The sequence below is a fragment of the Jaculus jaculus genome, chromosome 5 (assembly GCF_020740685.1).
Source record: "Jaculus jaculus isolate mJacJac1 chromosome 5, mJacJac1.mat.Y.cur, whole genome shotgun sequence".
NCBI lineage: Eukaryota > Metazoa > Chordata > Mammalia > Rodentia > Dipodidae > Jaculus > Jaculus jaculus.
This window is the reverse complement of record NC_059106.1, coordinates 97,082,442-97,104,812: the sequence shown is the minus strand read 5'-3', so window position 1 is coordinate 97,104,812 and position 22,371 is coordinate 97,082,442. Positions and strand designations below refer to the sequence as shown.

Sequence of the window (22,371 nt, the reverse complement as noted above, 5' to 3'; positions counted from 1 at the left end):
GCTAACGTGGGACCTGGGGAACCGAGCCTCGAACCGGGGTCCTTAGGCTTCACAGGCAAGCACTTAACCGCTAAGCCATCTCTCCAGCCCCCTTGAGGGATTTTAAGACACTTGTATGTCTAATGGCAAAGAGGTTCTGAGAGTTTCTTGCTCAAAATTTACTGTTTTGAGGTGTATCAGTTGCCTTTTTATTGCTGGAACAAAGCACTCATGCAAAGGCAGCTGATGGGAAGAAAGGGTTTATTTCAGCTTATAGTCTCAAGGGCAAGTTTCATCATGGCATGGCAGAGCAGAGGCTGGCCATCACCATTTTGCCACTGCAGCTGGCAAAAAGCAGAAAGAGAATGAGCTAGCTCACATGTAGTCACATATCTGGGTAGAATGAGTCTTAGAACTGGACTTGGAGCTGTGGCACACCTCAGCAGTGGGGTCTACCTTCTAAAGGCTCTCCCAGCTGGGGATTGAGTATGAGAACTAATCACAAACACGTGAGGCTGTGGGGGACACTTTACATTCAAACTACCACAGTGATTACTCTGCAAGTTGGTCTTGATCGCTGCTGAAATTTTGCCAGTATCTTGTTAGTGAGGAAGTTGGGTCCAGAATTCCACCCAATGATGGGTCACCAATGCTTCCAGAATTGCAACCAGCCTTGCTGCAAAGGATAAAACAGGTTAAAATTTTCCACTTCATATAAAGCATGTAATTTAGTGATTTTCCAGTGATCACTCAATGCTGAGATGGACACTAAACATAATCAAATAGCTTCCTAAAGTGTTCCTGTCTTAACATGGAACATACTATTTAAGTGCTCATATCTCTTTAACCAGATTCTAAATCCTATGATGTTTATTCCATCCTTACAGACGAAACAGGTCTAAATTATCACTTGTTTCCGCAGGGCCTAGCATTATATTGGTTGAACAAAGGCCTATATCAAGTAACACACAATAGGTAACAGCTAAAAAAAGAAATTTTTTAAAAAATTTTTAATTTATTTATTTGAGAGTGACAGACACGAAGAGAAAGACAGAGGGAGAGAGAGAGAATGGGCACACCAGGGCTTCCAGCCTCTGCAAATGAACTCCAGACGCGTGCGCCCCCTTGTGCATCTGGCTAACGTGGGACCTGGGGAACCGAGCCTCGAACCAGGGTCCTTAGGCTTCACAGGCAAGTGCTTAACCGCTATGCCATCTCTCCAGTCCTAAGAAAAGAATTTTAAAAACCAAACCAAAAAAAAAAAAAAAAGCCAAAAAAACCCAGGACTAGGAAGATGGCTCAGTGGATAAAGGCACTTGCTTGCAAAGCCTGCTAGCTTGGGTTCAATTCCCCAGTACTCATGTGGGGCCAGATGCACATGTTTCCACAGCTCATTCACGGTGGCCAGGGGTCCTGGCATGCCCTTACACACACACACACACACACACACACTCTCTCTCTCTCTCTCTCTTAAATAAATAAATAAAATTTAAAAAACCTAGCAAAGTACAAGGCTCATATAACACTTTGGACTTCTCTTTTTCAGTTTTTTTGCTCTTCTCCCTGCTCTATGGTGGCTCCACACTCAGGTAGCCCTTCTTCAGGTGAAGTCACTGGTTCAGGAAGAACTTTGGTTCTTACTGGTCTTGACAGTTTTGGCTTGATACATGTGCCATTCCCTGATCTGGAGCTGGTCTGCTTAGCTAAATCTAAGTTACATACTTGAAACCAGGGGTGAGGAGATTGATTCTTGAGTACAGTAGATTGAAACATGTGTGGATATGCATGTAGAAGGTGGTATGGGCAGCCTAGGTACTGGTCAGCCAGTGATTCTATTTTACACTATCATTGCTGGATACCTTGAGATGACCCCCTGTGGGGCATGGGTACTGGTCCATATTGGACTTGGTCAGTGACTCTTCTTGGGGTAGGGGCATGAGTGGGCACACTTCCTGCATGGGATCTTTCTCAGACTCTGTCTGCCCAGTGTACAGCTTGGGCCTGCTTCTCTTCTTCCTGCTCTAAATGTTTCCAGTCAGTTTCACAGTGCATCCAATGTCCTTTCTGGCTCTTTGGCAAATACAGAGTCTTGTATACAAAGAACTAGTCAAGCAGAATGTGGTCAGTCTCTAAGAGAGTACTGAAAAGATGTCTGGCAAGCAGAGATAAAGGCCTACAGCATCTGGTCGGGAGCACAAAAGCAGACAAGTGTTCCAAGGACTACTGAGCACCCAGGACCAGCTGAAGTGCAGAATGAATAATGATATCACCAACAATAACAGAACACCAGCTAATCTGTTAGTACCTTCTAGATGCCAGGCCCGCTTCTAAGAACTTTAAATTAATTCAATAAATCTTCAATATCCTTTCAAGTAGGTACTAACTTGTTCCTGCATTTTGGAGATGAGATGAAGCTCAAGGTCACCTAGTAAGGAGTGATAGGCTACAGCAGGATTCCTCTCATGCACACTCTCAAAGGTCAGCAGCACAGGTATTAACCTCTGACTTACAATTCTTTGACCAGGAATCTCATCCTTTCTGGTAGACTCACATTTTCTGAAAGCAGAATTCTATCTAGTTCACTTTTGTACTTACTCTAAAACATCAACCTTTAGGGAAAAGCTAAACGTATGCCCTCTTCAAACAGACTATCCTCACAATAAATGAATGTTTTAGAAGCAGTGTAGGGCTGGGTGATGGCTCAGAGGCTAAAGGTGGTTGATTGCAAAGCCTGATGGTCTGAGTTCAATTCCCCGGTGCCATGTAAAGCCAAACGCATGCATCTGGCATTTGTGTGTGCCCTCCCCCCATGTAAATAAATAAATAAAGAAAAAGTAAGTAAAAGTAGTGTGCTGCTAGAATAAGCACTAGCAGGAAGTGATGTGCTTAACTAGTGGGGGCTTTCATTCTCATTGCTTGACTGGGCAAGTAAATGACCTACTGGCGCAAAGCCATGGACTTTTCCAGTGGTGCAAGATGGGAAACAGGCTCTAACATGCTCCACAAGAAGACTCTGGAAATATAATGGCAATAAACAGATAATTACTAAGTTCTTACAGTAATTAAGAGGGAAAATACCACAGTAAACCAAGGCATTTTTCCTAGTTTCACCCTAATTTCAGTAATCAATAAATATAGTCAGTTTCAGTGGGAAACATAGATTAACAGAATATCAAGATGGTGGAAAATATCAGAGATCATCTGGAAATACACACACGACGAAGTGAGACCCCCAAAGGAGTTAGTAATGGACCCACTAAGAGTATCATTTACATAGCAGTAACTGTCCCCCCCCAAAAGGCCTAGGCTTTGGGTCTGACTTCAGTGGAAGAGTTGCCATCTACGTGATCCTCCCCCTCCCCAAGGGCAGCCACTTCGCCTTTCTGAGCCAATTTCCCTCTCTCTAAAATGGAGATAACCTACTTCGGAGCACTGTTGTGACGATGTAAGTAAAACCACGCGCGCAAGCCTGGCTGTGCCCCACAAATCAACTGTTACTTTATTACCTCTACGGGAGAAAGGTCTTTCCCGGCCCCCTTTCTACACAGAAAAGCCATTGTTTCTCCAGGCCCCGCTCGCGAGGCCTAGGCATAAAGGAACAGTGCTTGGCGCCGCGGGAACACGACTCAGCCGTCCTGGGCCGCAAAGCTCATTTTCCATATTTCCTTCTCGGGAAAGCCAAGCTCCCCGCGCGGTGGGCTCCCGGGACTGCGGACTCCCGGGTTTCCAGGCTCCGACCTGAGCCCGCAGGCCTCGCCGGCCGCCGCCTTCCCGAGCGTCCAGCGGGATTGGCGCGCGCGGGCGGGGGCAGAGGCGCGGTTTGGCGTGCGCGCGTCTCCGGAGCTTTACGGCAGGCTCGTCCCGGCGCCGGCCGCCTGCCGCAGCCCCAGCCCCAGGCGAGCGTCGGGGGTCCGCACGGGGCCCGGCGGAGGCGGCGCGCAGAGCGAGGCCCGCGGGAGGCCGGCGTCCCCCGCAGCCATGGCCGAGCGCCGCGCCTTCGCCCAGAAGATCAGCAGGTAGGGCCGGGCGCGGGGCGCTCGCAGCGGGCGGCGGGCGGCGGTGGGTGTGGCCCGGGCTCCGCCGCGGGCCCCGCCGAGGCCTCGCGCCTCCTGCTCTGGCCTGCAGCCGGCCGGGCCTGGAGCTCCGTGGGCCCGCGGCGGGGAGCGCGCGGGACCCGGCCTCCCGGGGCTTTGTGTCCCCGCCCGGCCGGGCCGCCGACCTGCATCCAACAAAAGGCGGGCCGGGGCGGCCGGGGGCTGCGGGACCCCGTGCGCCAGGCCGGCTCGGCCCCGCCGTCTCCGCCGGCCACGGGAAAAGTTGAGGGCTCGGCTCCGCGTCCCTGCGCCGGGAGGAAGCCGCAGCCCCGCAGTTACTTTCGGGTCTGGAGGAGGACGGACGTGGGCCGGGAGCTCTGTGCCCGGCGGTGGTCAGATCCCAGGATCCAAGTGCCCGAGATCGCTTTCCTTGGAAGCCTCCTTTCTTCCCCATAGAATTACGGCGCAGGAGTCCAACATTTGTGGCATTTATTTGTAGTATGCACTTATATATAAGGCATTAGACTTTCGTTTCAATAAAATCTTTTTTCCTGTGGATTATCCCATGCCCCTAGAAAGGAAATATTCAGATGAATTTTTTTTGTTCCTTTTGACAGTTGTGTTTCTGTGGCTTTGAATATTTTTAGATTGCTGACATTTCTTAAAGGCTTCTACATTTACCGAAAAAGGGGCCTTTCTTTACTATTCACCTCCGTAGTCTTGTCTTTCAAAGCTCGTTTTTCATTTATAACTAAACACCTCTCTTTTTCTTTGAGTTTTTAAAACAATATTTAATTTCATTTTCTCCTTAAAGGACAACACAGCTTAAGAGCGTGGGCTCTTCTGGCATGCTGCTATGAATTGACTCCTGATTGTTTTTTTTCTGAGTTGGGACCTTGGCTAAGTTGTTGAAACCCTCTTACATCTAAAAAATAGTGAAAATTGGGCTGGAGAGCTGTTAGTCGCGCTTGCGTGGAAAGTGATGAAAATAATACCTAGCTTATAGGATTGTTGTGAATATTTAATGGCCTAATTTGTATAAAGTACTTGGCATAGTACTATTATTTTCTTTTTTTGAGGGGGTGGGTACGAGGTAGGGTCTCACCCTAGCTCAGGCTGACCTGGAATTCACTATGTAGTCTCAGGGTGGCCTCGAACTCACAATGATCCTCCTACCTCTGCCTCCCGAGTGCTGGGATTAAAGGCATGCGCCACGACTCCTGGCTTATCGTTTTCTTTCTTTTTCTGATATTTTGAGGTAGGAATGTGCTCTAGCTCAGGCTGACTTAGAATTCACTATGTAGTCTCAGGCTGGCCTTGAACTCTTCTACCTGTGCCTCCCAAGTGGAGTGCTGGGATTAAAGGTGTGCACTAGCATGCCCGGCAGTACTATCATTATGATCAGGATAGGAAATTACTGGTTTTTTAGTTTTGGGTCTGTAAAGATATTGCCATTTAAAAATATATCAGCTGGCACATTTTTTATACCTCTTTAAAAAACAAGATTAATCTTTCATCAAGTAAGCACACCCTTAGAAAGTAAAATATGAAATATATATAATGTCTGTTCTGCATTAATTTCCCCTAAGTGAAAATAAAGATAGCCTTGTAAAGTAATAAATTAAGGCCCTGGGAATGAAGAGGTATGTGCTGAATGGAGGAGAGTTACTTAGGAGGTAGGCATGGCAGTGATTGGATGTGGATGGTGATGCATGCTGGGGAGATGCCCAGATTTCTGAGTGATGGAAGTAGTCATTGAGGTAAAGGGAGGGAGTATGGGAGGAAGGTTTGAGAGTGGAAGATGAGATTGGATGGAAATGATTTGGTTTTGAATTTGATGGTTTGGAGGGTTCAAGAATCGCTTAAATGTGAACATCTATTAGATTATTGGTGCAGGTTTAAGACACAGAGGAGGCAGTGCAGGAGATCTGATTTGGGAATTAGCAGCAAGTAGATTGTAAGTGAAGCCAGAGAAATGTGAAGTCTAACTTGGAGGGACAGTCAAGGACAGATAATCAGTATTTACTGATCCTGAATGAAAAGTGTTTTCCTTTCTGTTACTTAATATGACAAAATAATGCTTCCAAATAAATGATTGTCCGTCTTCTAAGTTTCCTGCTAGAGGAAATATAGCACAGTTTCTAGAGATAAACCGAGTTTGACAGCTTTGTCCTGCCACTCATCCAATAAACTTGGGCAAGTTACTAGACTTCTTCAGCCTAAAAATGTGGATACTTGTAGATTTTCTGCAAGGCTGCTATGAGGATGAAAGAAGTTAATTCATGTGTGTGTGTGTGTTTTCATGCACACACGCTCCCAGGATCTCTTGCTGCTTCAAAATAATACCAGATGCTAGTTTATGCCACTTTTTGTGTCTGGTTTATGTGGGTGGCTTGGAAGTTGAACTTGGTCTGGTAGGCATTGCAAGCAAGCACCTTTATGTGCTGAGTCATTTTCCCAGACCCTTTTCTTTATTTTGACACAGGGTCTCATGTAGCACAGACTGGCTTCAACTCATGTGGCTGATGATAACTTTCTGATCTCCCTGCCTCCACTTCCCAAGTTCTGGGATTATAGGCATGTGCCACTGTTCCCAGTTGATGCAGTGCTGGGGATCAAACCCAGAGCCTTGTGCATGCTAGGCAAGCACTCTATCAACTGAGCTACATCCCTAAGCCCTGGGGACCTTTCTTAAGTGTGATCATCATTTCCATGATACACATATATGAAATATTGCCCTGTGAGAAACCTTTGCTCTTCAAGGCTTTTATAAAAGCTTTATGATGGTTCAGAAACCCTTATTATTGTTTTGTATGTGTGTGTGGTATGTGCATATGTGTTTGTATATACGTTGTGCAGGTTCATGTGCTTGTGTATCCAAATGCATATGGAGGCCAGAGGTATTTTTTTCAGCTGCTTGCTCCTCACCTTATTTTTTGAGACAGTCTCACTGATTTGGCTGGACAAGCTTGCCAGCATTCCCTGGGGATCCTTGTGTGTCTGCCTTCCCAGCACTGGGGTTACATGTATGTGTCATTGCACCTGGCTCTCACATGGGTGCTTGGAATCTGAATTCAGGTCCTCTTGCTTGTTGCACATCAAGGACTTTGCTGACTGAGCCATCTCCCCAGACCCCAGAAGTTGACTTTAAAAAGAGTCATGCTAATCTCCTTTCTGGCTCAGTTACTGGTTAGCCCTTTGCATGCAGTACTGTTATTTTGAGACTAATTTGGTGATTTCTGAGGGCTCTTTATCTATGTAACCCTGACCAGGCCTCTTTCCTCAGCTCACCATAGAAAAGTAGCAGTTACTCTTTTTACTTGCTTCTGTGCCCTGCTTTTGAGGGCATAGCTCATTTCTATATGGAATACTGTTTGCAGATTAATGATCTAGGCCTTTGTTTGGATTATTTTGCCCTGTGACTTGATATTTAGCAAGAGGATGAGCACTGGTGCACATTTACAACACTTTTCCTACATTATTCTCGTCATAACTCAGATGTAGAGCAGCATAGTGAAGAGGTAGGTGCTGGAGTCCAGTTGTCCAGGTTGGAATTTTGTGTACATCACACTACAGTTGGGTAATTCTGATCAGAAAGCCGATGTAAAGTCAGTGCAGGAGTTAGATGAGTTAATCATACCTGTGGAACCCTTAAAACTATGCCTGAAAGGTAAGCATTAAAATTCTTGGTTGAGCCGGGGGCGTGGTGGCGCACCCTTAATCCCAGCACTTTGGAGGCGGAGGTAGGAGGGTCATTGTGAGTTCAAGGCCACCCTGAGACTACATAGTGAATTCCAGGTCAGCCTGGACTAGAGTGAAACCCTATCTCGAAAAAAAAAAAAAAGAAAAGAAAAAAGAAAAAAATAACAAAAAATTCTTAGTTGCTGGCATGGTGTTGCATACCTAGAATCTCAGCACTCACAAGGCAGAGGTAGGAGGATTGCTGTGAGTTCAAGGCCAGCCTGAGACTACAAAGTGAGTTCCAGATCAGCCTGGGCTAGAGTGAGGCCCTACCTCAAAAAACAAACAAACAAATGAACAACAACAACAACAAAAAACCCTCTTGGCATTGCTATCATTATTACTACATTATTTGCTGTTATTGTTAGTAATACCATTTCCCAAATGAGGAATTGAGGCCTAGAAAGAGTGATTCTGTTTGCTTAACCTGATATTTAAAGCGTTGGCTTCTGATTTCATTTCTTTTATTTGACTGTATTTTCTCTCTGCAGCATATTTTCTGAGGTGGTTCCAGATTTTCTCACAGTGCTACTGTTAGCATCCTAAAAGTTCTGTTTAGTTTCTTTCTTTTAAAAATTATTTATTTATATATTTATTTATGAGAGAGAGAGAGAGAGAAAGAAAGAAGCAGATAGAGAGCCAGAGAGAATGGGTGTGCCAGGGCCTCCAGCCTCCATATACATGTGTTACCTTGTACATCTGGCTTTACATGGGTACTGGGGAATTGAACCTGGGTCTTTAGGCTTTGCAGGCAAACACCTTAACCACTAAACCATCTCTCCAGCCCTTTGTTTCTTTTTTAAAAATACATGTTTATTTATTATTATTATATGTATATATATTATTAATTTTGTTTTTTTTTTGAAAGGAAGGAAAGAGGGAGGGGAGAGAGAGGAGAGAATGAAAGAGTGAGGATGAATGTGAATGTGCCATGGCCTCCTGCCACTGCAAACAATCTACAGATACATGTGCCACTTTGTGTATCCGGTTTTACATGGGTACTGGGGAGATTTGAACCCAGGCTTTCAGGCTTTGCAAACAAACACCTTCACCACTGTGATAGTGAAGGTGTTGGCAACTTGACACCAAACCATATCTCCTTACATCATACTTAATTTCCAAATGGAAACAGTAACAAGCTCGTAATTCCACCTAACATGGTATAGCTATCCCACATACAACCAGAACCTCAAAATACCCCCCCCCACACAAAGCAAGGTTCCTTGAGGAATGCTTACTCTTTAATATAATAGTCTAATATAAATTCAACAACAGTTAGCTAGTGATATAATCTTAATATTGGTATAGATATGTACAAACACACTGTATCAAGGTAGGGCAGAAACATTGCAGTCCTTGTTTCTGTAACTGGTTTTTTGGGGATTTTTTTTGGTATTATGGCTCAGTTAAAAGATTTTGGACTATGGGGATGTATGAACATCATTGGAATTGATAAAACTATGGGGACTTTTAAAGTTAGATGAATGCATTGCATTTTATGTCATGTATGGTTATCAGTTTATGGGGGCCAGGGGCAGAATGTGGTGGTTTGATACAGGTGTCCCCCATAAATTTAGGTGTTTGCTAGGTTCCCAGTTGCTGGCTATTTGGGAATTAATGCCTCCTGGAGGGAGTATATTGTTGGGGGCAGGCTTGTGGGTGTTATAGCCAGTTTCCCCATGCCAGTGTTGGGCATACTTTCTTGTTGCTGTTGTCCACCTTATGTTGGCCAGGGGGTGATGTCCACCCTCTGCTCATGCCATCGTTTTCCCCTGCCATCATGGAGCTTCGCCTTGAGCCTGTAAGCCAAAATATACCTCTTTTTCCCACAAGGTGCTCTTGGTTGGGTGATTTCTACCAGCAATATGAACCTAATTGCAACAACTACTGAACCATCTTTTCAGCCCTTTTGAGTTTCTTAGTTATTCCTTTGTTGATTTACTATAATTTTGCTAAGAATCAGAATTTAATAAAAGTTTTTTTTTTTTTTTAGTCAAATGTTTATTTCTACACAACTGAGATTTCTGGCTCTAGACTTATTAGTGCTTCAGTGGTTTTTTATCTTGTGTCTGTTAGCAGTTGTCTGGCCAGATACAGTCTATTGACCTGTAGAATCCTTGGTTTAATTCAGAATTTCACATTTTTTTTTCCAAGATAGGGTCTCACTCTAGCTCAGGCTGACATGGAACTCACTTTATAGTCCCAGGCTGGCCTTGAACTCACAGTGATCTTCCTACTTGTGTCTCCCAACTACTGGGATTAAAGGCATGCACTACCACACCCAGCTAGAATTTCTCATTGTATCATCTGCTACAGTGCTGTCTGCTTCTTTTGGGTAGGTGTACTCTCTGTGAGGGGTTATGATCAAAATACACTATGTACATATAAAAAGTGTCAATAAAATACTTTGTCTTGGGCTGGAGAGATGGCTTAGCGGTTAAGCGCTTGCCTGTGAAGCCTAAGGACCCCGGTTTGAGGCTTGGTTCCCCAGGTCCCACGTTAGCCAGATGCACAAGGGGGCGCACGAGTCTGGAGTTCGTTTGCAGAGGCTGGAAGCCCTGGCGCGCCCATTCTCTCTCTCTCCCTCTATCTGTCTTTCTCTCTGTGTCTGTCGCTCTCAAATAAATAAATAAATAAATAAATATTAAAAAAATACTTTGTCTTTTATTGTGCCTATCTTATATATCTGTCTTGTGTCTATCTACCTACCTACCTACCTGTCAATCAGTCAACTGTCTATACTAGGGACTGAACTCCGGGTTTTATGCATGCTAGGTAAGCTCTTTTCACTGAGCTCCATTCCAGGCCTCATTCCATTAATCTCCATTCTCAGTGTCTTACCTGCTTCTCCATTCTGAGTTGCACAATACGTTGGCAGGAGACTAGATTTATTTCAGATGAAATTTACTGGGGTTGGAGTCTATAGTCCAGTGGTAGAGCCCTTGCTTAGCATGTGCAAGGCCTTAGGTTGTTAAACAGTGCCAACAAAAACAAAGAAACCCAAATCAAATGATGTTTATCCCGTATCATTCCCTGCTTTTGGAAAGTGTCTTCTTATGTAGCCAGGATGCCTCGAACTCAGGATCTTTCCACCTCTCCTGCAGTACAGGGATTACAAGTATGTACCACACCTGGTCTCCATCTCTCTTATTTACCGGTCAAAAGTATTTTATTTATGAGAGAGAGAGAGAGAGAGAGAGAGAGAGAGGGAGGGAGGGAGGGAGAGAGGGAGAGAGGGAGAGAGGGAGAGAGAGAAAGAACAAACAAATGAAAGAAAGAGAGAGAATGGGCATGCCATGGCCTCTCACCACTGCAGATGAATTCCAGACACATGAGCCACTTAGTACATCCTGCACTTTGTTGGTACTGGGAAATCTAACCCAGGACATCAAGCTTTGTAAGCAAGGGTTTTTAACCACTGAGCCATCTCTTTAGCCCCACTTTTGTTTTTCTTATTTGCCTTTTATAGATGACTTTTGAGTCTAAAATAAGTCCTTCATTTAATCTAAGCCTACTACTATACTATCTTTTTGTTTTGTTTTGCTTTTCAAGGTAGGGTCTTACTCTAGCTCAGGCTGACCTAGAATTCACTGTGTCATCTCAGGGTGGTCTTGAACTCAAGGCAATCCTCCTACTTTTGCGTCCCAAATGCTGGGATTAAAGGCATGCACCACCACACCTGGCCCTAGTACTATCTTAATGTTACTTAGTTATCTGTCCTTTAAAAGAGTCTGAAAAGTCTAAGCTTAGCTATTTTATAGTAATTTTGAAGTCCATCCTTGACACTTTCTTCAAAACCCCCATTCCACACTTTTCCCTTTCTAACATGTTTAATTTATTCCTTTTAAGGGGCATTCCCTTAAGTCATAACACTTATTGTGCCTTCCTCAATATAAGACAAAGAACTGTTGCGGTATCTAGCATTTTATTTGCTAAACCATTATTTATTTTTTTCTAGTCACATCTCCCGTATATATATAGTCAAGACTATTTCTATTTAGTCTCACAAATCCTTGGGCCATATGGACATGCTTACCCTGTGTGTACTTAAATTATAGGACACGTTTTATTCTTTTTCTCATCACCAATTTCATGAGATTCCTTCCCCCTCCTTTCTCCACTTCCCACACACCCCGACTATTAGACTGGTTTTAGAGCTCTGGGATGGCAGGTCAAAGTCCTGACTTTTTATCTGGTCCTTACAAGCAGAGTCTTAAGGATACTGGACCCTCGGAGGTTGTGTTTGAGTAAATGCTACTGTATGGCAAATTTCCTCTGTATTAAAAGATGTAAACTTATATTGCCAGCTTTATCAAAAGCAGAGGGGTGGGAGAGGGCTGGAGAGATAGCTTAGTAGTTAAGGCATTTACCTGCAAAGCCTACGGACCCAGTTTCCCTTCCTTAGTGCCCATGTTAAGCCAGATACACTAGGTGGCTTATATATCTGGAGTTTATTTGCAGTGGCTGGAGGTCCTGGCATGCCCATTCTCTCTCTCTGTCTCTGAAAAGATAAAACAGCTGGGTCAACTGATAAGAGAAGGCTTGGGGAGGGTCATCAGACCTCCCCCTGAGATTCAAGCATTCCCCTGCACCAAATGTATGCATGAGGTCTTGAGGCCTAGGGGTGGGGCGGGGGGGGGGGGGGAGAGGAGAAAGAGTATGTAGAGAGGAAAAGATCTAGGAACAATGAACTCTATCTAAATGGTTTCTTTGTAGTTTCCCTGCTCTGTAAGTATGCCCTCACCTGGAGGCTGAGCTGAGGGAGGAGCATCTGTGGGGGTAATCATGGTATAGTGAGCCCCACTGAAGTGCTGCTTTGGGGGTCTCATGCCATATAAGTAAGCCCTCACCCCAGAGGCTGAGGGAGGAGCATCTGGGGAGTAATCTTGACACTGGAAGCTCTATCAAAGTGGCTGCTTTGGGAGCTCCACGTTCCTGTAATGAATCCCTCTTTATGCCCTGTAAGTGACCCCCCCCCCCATAAACTTATTGGTCTATTGAACTGATATTGGTGTAATTGTGCTTTGGTCTGCCATCTGAGCATTATTTGGGGTGAAGACGCGTGTCTATGCCTCTCCAGGGGAAAAGTTTCCCATGACAGCCGCTCTGGAGCATGTTTCATTACTTCCTTCACTTTGAGACAATCATAGCACATCTGATCTCTCAATCCTTGAGTAAAGATGTGTTGCCCAGGCTCCGGGAGGTGAAGCTTTCATGAAGGAGACTGTTTTCCAAAGCCTTGTTGTATTGTAAGGTTCCCAACAGTCTGATCTTTCTTTTTGCCGACTTACTCTTTAGTTCACAAGTTGTTTTTCAGGGGTGTTGTCCCTGCAACCCACACATGTTGTGCTGTTCTCTGTCTCTGACTGTTCTGCACATTTTTCTTTAAAAAAGTTCACCATTCTTCTGATTATTCCATTCTTCTAACTTGACTTTTGGGATAACCGTTTCCTTGTTCTTTATTTTTACCACCTGTGAATACAGTTCTTTCTGTTTTTGAAGGTATTTGAAGGGTGTCACATTGTATGTTTGCTTTTTTGTCTTGCTGCTTTTGCTCAAAATTGTATTGTGAGATTAAGTCGTGATTGCAATTGAAGTTTATTCTTTTTTGCATTATAGTATTTCATTGTATAAATGTACCCCAATTTGTCCATGTACAATAGGTGAACAACATCTGGCTTGTTTCCAGTTCCTTCTTTTAATATTATTTAGTTGAGAGGAGAATATGAGAATATAAATATGCATGTGCCAGGGCCTCTTGCCACTGCAAATAAACTCCAGAATCATGTGCCACTTTGTGCATCTGGCTTTACTTAAGTATTAGTGAGATTGAGCCCTGTTTTGTATGCTTATTGATTATTTGAATGTCCTTTCTTATAAATTGCCTATTTAATTATTTTTGTTTTGTTTTTCAAGGTAGGGTCTCACTCTAGCTCAGAGTGACCGGAATTCACTTTGTCGTCTCAGGCTGGCCTCAAACTCACAGCCACCCTCCTACACAGCCTCCCAAGTGCTGGGATTAAAGTTGTGCACTACCACGCCTGGCCAATTTCCATTTCCATGTATCATTTTCCTAAAAATTTCATTTTATTGGTTTTTTCTTACAGCTGAGTAGAATTCCATTGTGTAAATATATTGCAACTTCATCATTCATTTGTCCAATGATGGGCACCTGGGTTGATTCTAGTTATTACCTATTATGAATTGAGCAGCAATAAACATGATTAGCAGATATCTCTGTAGTGAGGTGCTGAGCATTCAGGGTAGATGCCCAGTAAGAGAATAACTGGGTCTGTTGGTAGTTCTATATTCATCTTTTTCAGGAATCTCCATATTGATTTCCATAGTGGTTGTACAAGTTTACATTCCCACCAACAGTGGATGAGGGTTCCTCTTTCCCCACATCCTCACCAACATTTGTTGTCATTTGATTTTTTAATGATTGCCATCCTTACTGGAGTAAGATGGAATATCATATTTGTTTTAATTTGCATTTCTCAGATAGGTAGGAATGCTGAACATTTTCTTAAGTGTGTATTAGCCATTTGTATTTCTCCCCCCGAGAACTCCCTATTCAGTTCTCTACCCCACTGTTTGAGTGGGTTGTTTGATATTTTTAAATTTAGTTTTTTGAGATTTTGTAGGTTCTAGATATTAGGCCTCTGTCAGTGGTATAGCTGGCAAAAATTTTCTCCCATTCCGTGGGAAATCTGTTTGCTCTGCTTATGGTATGTTTGTCTGTGTAAAAGCTTTTTAGTTTCATGTGATCTTATTGGTTGAGTGATTGTTTAATTCCTGGGCTACTGGGGTATTGTTCTGGAAGTCTTTCCCTACTCCTATACCATGGAGCGTTCCTCCTATTTTTTTCTTCTTTTATCACTTGAAGAGTTTCAGGTTTTAGATTGAGGTCTTTAATCCATTTGTAGTTGGTTTTTGTGTATAGTGAGAGGAGTGGGTCTAGTTTTATTTTTCTACATGTGATTATCCAATTTGTTCAGCACCATTTGTTGAAGATGGTGTCTTTTTGCCAGTGTACATTTTTGGCACCATTGTCAAAGATCAAGTAGCTGTAGTTACTTGAGGAAAGGCTGGGTCTTCAGTTCTGTTCCATTGGTCTATATGTCTGTTTTTATGCCAATACCATGTTGTTTTATTACTATTGCTTTATAATATGGCTTTAGCTGAGGATATGCTTGGATATCTGAGGCCTGCTGCCGTTCAACATGAATTTTCAGATCATTTTTTCTATCTCTGTGAAGAATGGTGCCGGAATGTTTATTGGCCTTGTATTAAGTCTGTATATTGCTTTTGGTACAATTGCCATTTTCACAGTATTAATTGTACCTATCCAAGAGAATGGGGGGTCTTTCCATCTTCTCAAGTCCTCCTCAGTTTCTTTCTTGAGTTTTTAAATGTGTTCACTATATAGGTCTTTCACATCCTTGGTTAGTGTTATTCTAATGTATTTGTTTTTTTTTTGTTTGTTTGTTTTTTTGTGTGTGTGTCTATTGAAAATGGGATGGTTTGCTGATTTACCAATGGATCTACATCATTTCTAAAACTTACAATGCTAGTTATAAAGACTGGGTAAAGGTCAAAATACACTTAAAAGGAATCTGGCACCATGATAACATTTTGTTAGATTTGGTTAATTTACATTCAAAAATTTTAACTATACAAAACAGTCATCTTAATTTTGATGCCACTAAGGCTGCTAATGATTTACTTGCTACAATTAAGTCTGTGTTGCCTGGTTGGGACTCTCTAAGTTCCTGGATAGGCAACTTTACAGCTGTGGGAGTTTGCCTTCTGCTTCTCTTATACCTATTGCCTGTTTTCTTCAAGTATCTCATAAAGTCTATTATACATGTTCACACAGAGGTCCGAGGTATACACTATAGAACACATCCTTGGCTCCCTCAGACTTTATCCTAATTCTCCCTAAATTTTATCTGGCCAGAGATGGGTAAGATGGGGGAGGAAATATCCAACCTAAGACAGGGCACATATTAAAGGATAATACTTTTGTCCAATGATGGGTAAGGATGATCTTCTGCCTCTGACAACCTAAGACAGACACAGTTGCTTCTTTTAATAAATAAGGATGGGGGAAATGTCGGGAGCTGCAGGGGAGCTGCAGCTGCTCTTTGACTTCGGGAGCTACAGGTGATCTTTAATCTCTTAACACAAAGGCCTTATCCTATGGCCTAGGTGAGATGGCATGGCGCCAGTTACAAGGGCATTATTTAACATAAGGCCTAGGCACTGGACACAGAGACATTACTATATGGCCCTGATGAAGCTGACCTTAGGCACGTAGGCATTGTCAAGAAAGTTTTATCTTATATATATAAGCTTGTGTCTGCCTGAATAAACCTGAGCCTTGATTAGAACTTGTCTTGGCTCCATTCCTTGTGTTCTTGTCTCAGATTCATTCCCACTCCCTCTTTCAAAGTCCATTTCGACCTTCGTGCTACAGGCCCGCACACTTTCTCTCTATATTTGTCCTTTGCATATAGAAAGGCTACTAATTTTTGTATGTTGATTTTGTATACTGCCACTTTGCTGAAGGAATTTATCACCTGTTTAAAAAAATAAATTTCACATTTTAATTTTATAACAGGGTGTACCAGGGCCTTCAGCCACTGTAAATGAACTCTAGAAGCATGTGCCACCTTGTGTACCTGGCTTACATGGGTCCAGGGGAATCAAACCTGGGTCCTTTAGCTTTGCATGCAAACACCTTAACTACTAAGCATCTATACAGTCCACCTTTAGAAGTTTTGAGGTGGAGACTTTCAGATCACTTATGTATAGGATCATGTCATCTGCAAATAGGGCTAATTTGACTTCTTCCTTTCCAATTTGTATCCCTTTTACTTGTTTCCTTTTCTTTTTTTTTTCAGCCCCTAGATTTTTTTTTAGATTTATTTATTTGAGAGCGACAGACACAGAGAGAAAGACAGATAGAGGGAGAGAGAGAATGGGCGCGCCAGGGCTTCCAGCCTCTGCAAATGAACTCCAGACGCGTGCGCCCCCTTGTGCATCTGGCTAACGTGGGTCCTGGGGAACCGAACCTCCAACCGGGGTCCTTAGGCTTCACAGGCAAGCACTTAACGGCTAAGCCATCTCTCCAGCCCTTGTTTCCTTTTCTTATTGCTTGGGCTAGGATTTCTATGTTGATGAGCAGTGGTGAGAGTGGGCACTCCTGTCTAGTTCCTGATATCATTGGGAACTCCTTGAGTCTTTCCCCATTAAGTATTATTTGGGCTTTAGGTACTTTATATATAGCCTTTATTGTGTTAAATAGATACCCTGCATGCTTATTTTCTCCAGTGTTTTGATTATAAAGTGTTGTCTTTTGTTGAAGGCCTTCTCTGCATCTTTTCAGATGATTATGTGGTTCTTGTGTTTAAGTTTATTTATGTGGTGTATTATGTTGACTGATTTCCATATGTTGAATCATCCCCTGCATCCCTGGGATGAGTCCTGCTTGATCAAGGTGGATAATGCTTTTGATGTGTTGTTGAATTTGGTTTGCAAGGATTTTGTGCAGGATGTTTGTATCTAAGTTCATCAGGCATATAGGTTATAGTTTTCTTGTTATATCACTCTCTAGTTTTGGTATTAGGGTAATAAAAGGTGTTGGGGAGCCTTCCTGTTTTCCAATTATGTGAAAAAGTTTGAGAAAAATTGGTTTCAGTTCTTCATTAAAGGCTTGATAGAATTTGGCTGAGAATTTGACTTTTTTTTCTTTTTTTCCCTCTTTTTTATTTTTATTTTTATTGACAGCTTCCATAATTGTAAGCAATATCCCATGGTAATTTCCTCCCTCCCCCCACTTTCCCCTTTGAAACTCCACTCTCCATCATATCCCCTTCCCCTCTCAAATCAGTCTGTCTTTTATTTTGATGTCATGATCTTTTCCTCCTATTATGATGGTCTTGTGTAGATGCTGTGAGGCACTGTGAGGTCACGGATATCCAGGCCATTTTGTGTCTGGAGGATCACATTGTAAGGAGTCCTACCCTTCCTTGGCTCTTATATTCTTTCCGCTACCTTTTCACAATGGACCCTGAGCCATGGAAGGTGTGATTGAGATATTTCAGTGCTGAAGACTCCTCTGTCACTTCTCAGCACCATGGTGCTTTCTGAGCCATCCCAAGGTCACTGCTATCTGAAAAGAGAAGGTTCTCTAACCAAAAGTGAGAGTAGCATTAATATAAGGGTATGAACATTAAGAGAAGTGCTTACTGGTTAGTTTGAGGAGCATAGTACATATATTTAGCCAGACAGCAGCAGATGTTATACCCCTAGGGCTCATGACTACCCCTGTTGTAGGTTTTCAGTATCAGGGATATATTCCTTCCCATGGAGCTTTGGCCTACTCAGCATGTGCACCCTCTGGTGCTGGGGATCCAGGAGCTGGGGACCAGTCATCAGGAAGCAAGCGGAAAAGGCCTGCTTCTGTAGTATGCATGCACACTCCAGGCCACCCCATGTCAGTAGCAGGGGTGGTGGGGGATGCTGGGAAACTGGGAGGTGGGAAAGTAATGGTAAGTTCTGGCCTGCTCCCTTTCCAGCACAGGGTATCCAGGAGCTGTCAATCAGGTAGCTGGAGCAAGAGACCTGCACACATCTAGGGTCCAGGCCACCCCACGCCAGCAGTAGGGGTACCCTGGCCGGAGATCAGGGGAACTGGGAGGTGGGATAATTCTTTTTTTTAATAAAGAGTATTTTTTACATTATTGATTTATTTATTTGCAAGCAGAGAGACACAGAAGAGAAACAGAGAGAGAACAGGTGCGCCATTAACTTCTGAGCCATCCCTCCAACCCCATTATGGTTTCTTTTTATCCTTTTAAAAATACATATATATATATATATATATAATCTATTTATTTGAGAGCGAGAGAAAGAGAAGGGGCACGCCAGGGCCTCCAGCCACTGCAAATGGAACTCCAGATGCCTGCGCCATCTTGTGCATCTGGCTTATGTGGGTCCTAGAGATTCAAACTGGGATCCTTTGGCTTTGCAGGCAAACACCTTAACTGCTAAACCATCTTTCCAGCCCCTTATCCTTTCTTTTGAAGACTGAGTGCTCACTTTTAATACAGCTTATCAGTCTTAAAAAACATACACTTTTAAATTAAAAAAAAAACATTTTATTTCGTTGTGTGTATGTGTGCGCACATGGGTGTGTGTATGTATGGGCACACCAGGTTCTCTTGCCACTGCAAATGAACTCCAGATGCATGCATCACGTCACATCTGACTTTACATGGGTGCTGGGCACTGGAACCTTGGGCCAGCAGACTTTGCAAGTAAGAACTTTAACTGCTGAGTCATCTCCTCAGACCCTCAGTATTTTGTAATGGTTAAATACTTTACAGGTCTTGTAGGAAATTTCTCCTTATCTGAAGGTCATTAAGATGTTCACGTGTATTATATACTTTGTAGTTATGCCTTTGCATTTAGGTATATATTCTGTTTTGATTTAATATGTGAATGGTGTGACATTGTAATTGTTTTCTAAATGAATTTTTCTTTCCTCATTGGTTTGTTTGCTACTGTTATGCCCAGTTCTCAGCACCCCCAGTGACCACCAAGGAGAACCAAACACATATGCAATAGCAAGGAGCTTTTAATTTGGGCTTAAGCTCGGTCCCTTGACTTCACCAACGCAGTGAATCTGTGCAAAGAGCCCCGAGTAGTGGGAGGGTAGGGTTTTTTATAGGGATTTGAACATAGAAGAAGGGGATGGGTACATGATTGGTTGATTTAAACAGTATTCTTCTGATTGGCTTGGGATTTTGGTGGGCAAAATTGGGGGCAGGACGGAGGTAGGAGCTAGGGGAACCCCAGGCAGATGAGGTAGTCTTCATCGTGATTGGCTGGGGCAGAAAGAGCAGGGAGGACAGGCCTCAGGCATGTCCTGGGCTAGGGGTGACTCCGGCCTTTGGGTGGGCACCTTCCCTAACCATATGTCAGGGCGGTTGCCTTCTGCCTAAACGGAAAACCTGAAAGTTAGGCTCAGTCAGGGCAGCACCTTACTGAATCCCTTCATGGCATTAATTTAGTTTCTGGGTCTTTCAGTACCTCTCTTATAAAATGTTCCTACTTGTAGATCTTTTTCTGAGTTCTCTTATTTTGTTCCATTGACCTGGTTATATGTGTTTTCACCAATTATATATGATTTAAATTATAGTCAGCTGTGGGGTTTAGTAGAGCAACTATTTCCCCTTTAAAAAAATATTTTGGCTGCTGTTAGTTCTTTGAAGTTTCATGTTAAGTAGAGCAACTATTTCCCCTTTAAAAAAATATCTTGGCTGCTCTTAGTTTTTTGAAGTTTCATGTTATTTTTTTATTCAACTTAGAGAAGTAAATAAAAATAAAAACTGAAAAATATCAAATCCTGTAAGAATTAGATTAGAATTGCATTGAATTTGCATATCAATTTGTTGCAAAAATTCTTTTAATACTGAGTTTCCAATCCATAATCCATCATGCATTTCTCCATTTATTTGTTTCTTTTATTATATAAAAAATTTTAAATTATTATTTAAAAAATGTATAGTTTTTTATGTAAGCTTTTTTTACATGTCTTTGGTTAGATTTATTCCTAGGTAGCTTTTTTTTTTTTTTTTTTTTTTGGTTTTCTGAGGTAGGGTTTTCACTCTAGCTCATGCTGACCTGGAATTCACTATGTAGTCTCAGGGTGGCCTTTAACTCAAGGTGATCCTACCTCTGCCTCCTGAGTGCTGGGATTAAAGGCATGTGCCACCACATCTGGCTATAACAGTTTTATATCCACCTATATCTTAGTAAGTTCTTCTTGATTATAAAAATGTATCCATAGGTTTTTTTGTATTGAATGTTGGTTTCTTCTTTTCCAACCCCTATAGCTCACTTTTTTTTTTTTTTTGCTTGCTCTGTAGACTTTTTGCTATAGTTTGGATTAAAATCTTCCCTATTTGCCCATGTGTTCAACTCTGGTCCTTAGGGTCGTGCTAGGAGGTCAGACCTAGGGAGAGGTCTCTAAGTCAGTCAATGTATGGCAGTGGAGGGGATTTTGGGACCCTGATCTATTCCTCCTCCTCTTCTGTTTCTGGTCCTAAAGTGACCTTTTACTCTACAATGAACACATTTCATGTGTGTGTGTTTGGGGTAGTGATGGAAAGCAGACTCATGCACTATTAAATTATTTTTTAATTATTACCATTTCTGTTCAACATTATATGAATATTGAGTATTCTTGTTTTGTTTATGATATAGGCAAAGCATTCTGTGTTTCACTGTTAAGCCTAATGGTTGCTGAGGGTTGTTGTAGATGCCCTTTTATGTAAGTTTCCTACAAATAGAGCTGAGATAAGGATTAAGAGTGAATGCTGTGCTTGTGGAGCAGAGTTCCAGGGCATCAGAATGAGAGAAAAAGGAGGCAAGGCAGAGAAAGAGGAGAAATTAGTACCATATCTGTCTGCCTCTGCTTCACAGAGAGCTGGAGGGTTGTTCTGCAGATGCACATCCTTGTTGGAAGAACATCTGTGGACAGAGCAGTAGTCCTCAGATCTGCAGATGGGATTTGGAAAAAGGGAATTTTTTTTTTTTTTTTTTCGAGGTAGGGTTTCACTCTAGTCCAGGTTGACCTTAGAATTCACTATGTAGTCTCAGGGTGGCCTCAAACTCACGGTGATCCTCCTATCTCTGCCTTCCAAATTCTGGGATTAAAAGTACGTCCACCAAGCCTGGCTGGAATTTATCTAATCTTCCTTCTTTTCCTTGCTTTCTAGTCATTCAGTTCCTCCAGAGTTAAGTCCCTTCACTTCTTTGTTGCAGTATTTGGACCTTGTTGCAGGCAGCAGATTTGAATGTCTCATTACCTTTTCATTGGCTTATCCTAGTGGGACTTTTTGGATGCAATTATAGAAGCTCCAACTAGATTAATCTGCACACACAAGAAAAGCGTTCACTCATGTAGCATAATACATTGGGCTCATGGTACAGATGATGTCAGCAGGCACATTGTTCTCAGGCTTCTGATAGATTTTGCACAAAATGGTTGCAATGGAATTTGACAGCTCCGGGTTCAAATCTTGCCTCAGGTCATATATACTCCCTGGAACCAATAACTGTTTAGGAATGTGGTGGAATCTGGTCAGTCCTGTGTCACATGGCCTTCTCTATGGCTCAGGAGGGAGATGTTACAGAATTCGCTTCACCTGATTCTCAAGGAATGTGTTCCTTACTGAAAAGAAAGGGTTTCTAGTGTGAATAAGGCAAAAAAGAGTTCTGCTTACATCAAAAGAAGTGAATCATTCTAAGTTGTTCGGTATTCTATAGGAAATTTAAATGGAGCTAGTGAAATACTAAGAAAGTTGGTATACCTCAGTACTAGCAAGCTGTGGATTCCTTACCCTGTAAATCTTTTAAAAGAGCTTAACTCAGACCACATTGCCCTCACATAGTTCCCCAAGAATCTTTGTGGCTTTTATTTCTGAACATTGCCTTTCTCATGCATGTCATGATACCAGAAACTGAACTGTCTTTGATATAGTTTGAATGTAAAATATCCTTTTGGCTCATGTTTTTGAACATTTTGTCACAAGCTGGTGGCACT

The 22,371-nt window shown here is 42.6% G+C and overlaps 1 protein-coding gene and 1 long non-coding RNA gene across 12 annotated transcripts in view; one reads left to right on the top strand and one right to left on the bottom strand.

The window, feature by feature from the left end:
• Positions 1-223: 223 nt before the first annotated feature.
• Positions 224-3,747, bottom strand: LOC123460622. Its single transcript, XR_006637132.1, has 2 exons — positions 3,486-3,747; positions 224-655 (listed from the first exon to the last, which is right to left on the bottom strand). It is a non-coding gene; the product is annotated as an uncharacterized LOC123460622 (long non-coding RNA).
• Dock7 (dedicator of cytokinesis 7) overlaps positions 3,372-22,371 on the top strand; it is a 259,531-nt gene continuing 240,531 nt past the window's right edge. For 10 of the 11 annotated variants that reach the window (XM_045148865.1, XM_045148864.1, XM_045148862.1 and 7 more), the window contains exon 1: positions 3,902-3,995. In XM_045148865.1, the coding sequence (XP_045004800.1) occupies positions 3,958-3,995 (38 nt within the window). In that variant the 5' untranslated portion in view covers positions 3,902-3,957. Of the gene's footprint in view, positions 3,425-3,901; positions 3,996-22,371 lie in introns of those variants that run through there. The other variant, XM_045148866.1, reaches the window with a different exon arrangement.